The sequence below is a fragment of the Protobothrops mucrosquamatus genome, unplaced genomic scaffold (assembly GCF_001527695.2).
Source record: "Protobothrops mucrosquamatus isolate PMUCROS unplaced genomic scaffold, P.Mucros_1.0 scaffold258, whole genome shotgun sequence".
Lineage (NCBI taxonomy): Eukaryota > Metazoa > Chordata > Lepidosauria > Squamata > Viperidae > Protobothrops > Protobothrops mucrosquamatus.
This window is the reverse complement of record NW_015386605.1, coordinates 779,246-784,228: the sequence shown is the minus strand read 5'-3', so window position 1 is coordinate 784,228 and position 4,983 is coordinate 779,246. Positions and strand designations below refer to the sequence as shown.

General features: G+C 38.1%; 1 protein-coding gene across 1 annotated transcript in view; it reads left to right on the top strand.

The window, feature by feature from the left end:
* Positions 1–927: 927 nt before the first annotated feature.
* The window catches only part of LOC114922486 (vomeronasal type-2 receptor 26-like), a gene marked incomplete at its 5' end in the record, with an annotated part of 26,518 nt that continues 22,462 nt past the window's right edge, over positions 928–4,983 (top strand). Inside the window, one exon of the mRNA XM_029283877.1 lies at positions 928–994. Within this exon, the coding sequence (XP_029139710.1) occupies positions 928–994 (67 nt within the window). The remainder of the gene's footprint in view (positions 995–4,983) is intronic.

Here is a 4,983-nt window from a genome sequence, read left to right as displayed (position 1 = left end):
GGTCTGTCTTTCCATTCCAGTTGGTGTTGCCTAATTGTAGTTTTTCAGTAGGAAAGATATAGAAATAACCTTTTCCAACAAACAGTCATATGCATATTCATCTCCTGCAGCAAAAGAGGCTTGAATTTTTGAGATACATATTTTCATGACCTTATCTCTATATCATATAACTACGGTTCTAGAAACTAGGCACTCAGGTTTAGTCTCATATGACTAAGAGGGCAGCCATATAAATTAAAGAAAAATATACAAATAAACAACAATCCTCTCCTTAAAGGATGACAGCTCTAATTTATAGTCTCCCAACTGGGAGACTATTTTAAATAACTTTCAAAGGGGAGCAGCTTTGCAAAATTTTATATAGTCTTGAAGAAATCTTTGCAGATGCTATCACTGATAAGTTTCTTTCTTCATCACAATTTTATTCTATTTTCATACATTTAATAGAATAAATATTTAATAAACCTTTCAGAATAATTTTTACTCTAAAAATTTAACATGAATATATCATCCTACTTTAAAATTATGGATAAGAAGAATAGTGGAATAAATGTTAATGCAGCCATGAGAAAGAAACTACTGGTTGTCACTTAATTCTTAAATCTTTTCTCAATTCCATCCCACCTAACATTATTAAATAGAAAAGCCCTTTATTTTAATGTGACATTCCAAAAGCAAAAGGGATGAACTAAATGAAGAACCTATCAGTAGTTGTATCTCTTGCAACTACTTGGAACTAGTTAGAGAGTTCATATTTATCTCAGTGAAGAACAGAATCTCTTTGGCTAATGTTCATTTTGACCTTTATTTTCTATGGATGGTTAGTCCTAACATATTTTCTTTGGCATTAATTGTTTTTCTGCTTAGTCTCTGCCTCAATCCAAATGTGTGGAGAAATGTCATCCTGGATTTGTGAAGAGGGCTCGAGAAGGAGAGCCTGTTTGCTGCTATGATTGTGTTCCTTGTCCAGAGGGGACCATCTCCACTCAGGAAGGTGGGTGACACCAAAGAAAAGACCAAGCCTTGGGAAAGTAGATTCATCCAGATCATTTTTAAAATATATATTTTATTAATTTTTTACAATAACAATCTTTAGTGCTTAGTGAACAATATGTTGTCTGGGTTCATATATTTAAAAACAATAATACTTTCTATAACTGATCAATATGTTAGTTGATAATATATTTCTTTGATCCTCTCTTCTTCCAGTAATATTCTCCTTTTGTTTACATTAAACAAATATAATTCTTAATACTTTCAATACACACAAAATTGAGTATAAACATTTTTCTAGTATTTGTACATGTAATAATAACATCAACATATAGCATCTTTTCTAATCAGCTTATGTTTCAATTGTATTTATAGAAGTCATCTTATTAAGTCATTACATGTCCTGTTTTCAAGATTCAAGAAGCTTAATTTCCCCTCAGTATTGAAACCACTCTTATCAGTCATAATTTTCTCAAGATTCATTATCTTTGAATATCCAAACTTTTCATTCAAATGCTCCATCTCAATATTTTTACATTTCATATATTATAAAAGTATTATACTACTTATATATCTTATCCCTCTTACTATAGGGCCACTTTATGTCCAAGGTTTGTCTATTCTTTTAACCATATTCAAACAAGTATTTAATCATATAGTACACCATCTAGCAATCTTACTATAGGGCCTCTTTATATCCAAACTTTATATTTTTTTAACTGTATTCAAACAGGTGTTTAGCCATATAGTATTCCATTTGGTGAATTGAATCACATCTCTTAAATCTAATTCTAATCTTCTTTTGCCAGGTCACTTTCCAAATCAGTAAGTTTAGCTTGCCAGGTTGTATTTTTGTAGATATTGTTGGGGATAAAAAAGACAAATTAAGTAAAATATTCATTCTTTGTCTCCCACACTTTAGTGATTCTCCTGAAAGCTCTTTAATCCATTTTATTAAATCTTCTTTTTTGTCCTCAAGTTTGTTTTGAAGTCCTAGAATATAAAACATTTTTTTTTTATTTCCTTTGTTGTAACAAAAGTTTGCAGATTTTCTTTTGTTTGTATTAAGTTGTAATTTTTTTTATTTGTAGCTTCCATATCCTCTGGTTTGCATTTTATTGTCTGATTTGTTTGTTCATTCTTTATCATCATTTTTTGAGCATTGTTTAATTGTGAGTTTAGGTTAGAGATATGTTCATTTATGTTATCAAAGTTGTTTTTAATCTCATCATGATTTAAGACAATTGTCATTTGAATCTGTCACAGCATTGCATATATTTTCTCCTGGAATGTATTTGCTTTGCCTTGAGTCATTGTTCCTGTAGCTCTCTGATGTTCCAAGCTGGGTCTTCAGGAGGAGATGTTAGGTGTGGTTTTTTGACAATTTTAGATAAATATACAACATTCATTTTGTCTCCCTCCTCCAAGTAGCTTTTCACTGGTACAATAATCTCTTTAATTAGCTTTATCAAACCTGCCCATCTTAAAATCCAAACAACCAAATCTTTTGTAATTCTTATCTTTATATATGGTTTTTGTAATCCTATATGATTCCAATTATCAAAGCACCACTGGAAACAGTATTTTGTAACAGTTCTTCTTTTCAGAGGTCTTATGATTATCAGCCAGCCAAAATTTCAGTCCAAAATGTTTAACCACCTGAAAGCTTTCTAGTAACTTCCTCTTTAGAAGATTAGCCAATGGCCAAGGTTTTTCTTTCTCTGCAAACAGTTCTTAGACTTAAAAATATGGCTCAGCCCAGAAGGTTAGTGGTTTCTAAACATATATAGTTTCACTCTGCAGTAGATAGCCCAATGCTTTGTTCCCAGCTGTTTTTTTATTTTTGCTATTTCTAGGCATCTTGCCAAATTCTGAGTCAATGCAGCTATAGTTTTCTCTAATCCTCCACTAGATGTCAGTAGCTGTTCATTTCCCAACTTTTAAAGCAAAGAGTTGTTGTTGTTGTTGTTGTTGTTGTTGTTATTATTATTATTATTATTATTATTATTATTATTATTATTATTATTATTATTTCATCAATACTTTTTCAGATATGAAATTTTAACAGTTTTCTTAATTTTCAAATTTATCCAGACTGTAATATTTTTAACCACATTTCAATATATTTTTGTTCCCCATAAGAGTTTAATTTGCTGCTTCCGTCTATGGGAGGGTAGGGGTGTATTCCCCTCCTTTCTCACTTTGGGAGGATTTTTGCTTCTTGAGGATCTTTTCCAGGAAATCAGATACAAAATAGGACAGAGAATATCAAATTCCTCATCCAGTTTCAAACACACTGTTTGTCAAGTCTGCTAACATTGGATGTTATTGCTTGACATAAGTGAAGAAGCAAACATATCTATTTAGTCTACATATTGCCTCAAGAGCAAAAGCAGGCATTGCNCTCTGTTTAATTGGAGCATATGATTGATGACTGTGAAAGGAGGGAGGGAGTTGTGCTTGTCGCGAGAGCTAGGATGGGGGGGTGTTTCAGTTTTTGGCTTTACTTCGTTCGTGCCGGATTATGTAACTCATTAAAGGATTCTTTAAGGTAATTATGCCTAAAAGTTCTCTGAAAAGTTATTTCTTTCGGAACCTGACATTAAGCCAAAAACTCAAAACTTTTAAAACCATTTAGGGGTCCCTTACCCCAGTCACTATCTCTAAAATAACGGGGATAGTTTGACAAAGATAAGGGGAAGATCTCACCATGGAAGGAGAGGAAAGGCCTGAGGCCCGCACCCCTCCAGCCGCAGCCTCCCCAGGAGGGGGAGCAGCAGCAGCCGCGGCCTCCCCTCTGAAGGGAGCGACAGCTAATCAGCCGGAGGAAGAGAAATCCTTGTAAACTCTTCAACTGGGAGCGAGGCCAAAGCTGTCTGGAGAACTAATCAGATCGACAGACTGGCAAAAGCGAAGCAAAAGTTCTGAAGATTTTCATACAGCCCTGCCAGCAGTGGAGACCCAGTGGAGAACTACCCGGCCGTCTGTCACCGAGGACTTGGGTGAGTGGAGAAGCCCACCTGCAGTCCGTAGTAGTTCATTAGACTACCTAGCAGAGAGGTTTGAAGAATTGGAAGTGCAGAGCCGAGAACAACTTCCGTTGATAGAGGCCCCCAGCCCCACCCTTGCAGAGCAAATAGTTTTTCAGCCCCTAGGGTCCCCTGCCAAGACCTCCAGCCCCACAGAGAGAGAGACCCCCAGTCCGGGCCCCTTACAGCGAGATGAAATCAAGCGACCCCCACAGAAGAGTGGTCACCCATCTCTGAGCCTAAATCAACTAATAGAGGCCCTGCAGCAGTTTGAGGTGAAGCAGAGGCCAGATGAGCTACAACTGGTGAGATTAATGATTAGAGATGCCCAGCAGCCATTGAGAGTCCTACAGCAGCAGGGGGCGTCACCAGCCCCCGCTGGATTGCAGCAGAGAATCCAGCAACCACTGGATCAGCAGGCAGGAGGGGCCCAGCAGCAACTGGGGGCGCCACGTCAACCACAGAGAATCCAACAACCGTTGGGTCAACAGGCAGGGATGGGCCAACAGGAACTGAGGGTACCACGTCAACTGCAGAGAGCCCGGCAACCGTTGGATTGGCAGGCAGGATGGGGCCAACAGCAACTGGGAGCACCACGTCAACCGCAGAGAATCCAACAACCTTTAGATTGGCAGGCAGGATGGGGCCAACAACAACTGGGGGCACCAGTTCAACAATATAGAGCCCGGCAACCATGGGACCAGCAACCAGGATGGGGCCAGCCACAACAACCCCAGTGGTTCCAGCAACAGCCTGTGGTGCTACCACCTTTCAAAGCAACCTTCGATGGAGATCCAGAAAAACTGATTTTCTTTCTCAACCAAGGGCACACTCACTTGAACCGCTGGGCCAACCATTATCCGGACCCAGGTGCCATGGTCGACGTTATGGCATCCAACCTAGAGGGAGAAGCAGCCGAATGGCTGAATAATTTATATAGTGAACAAGCCCCTGAACTGGG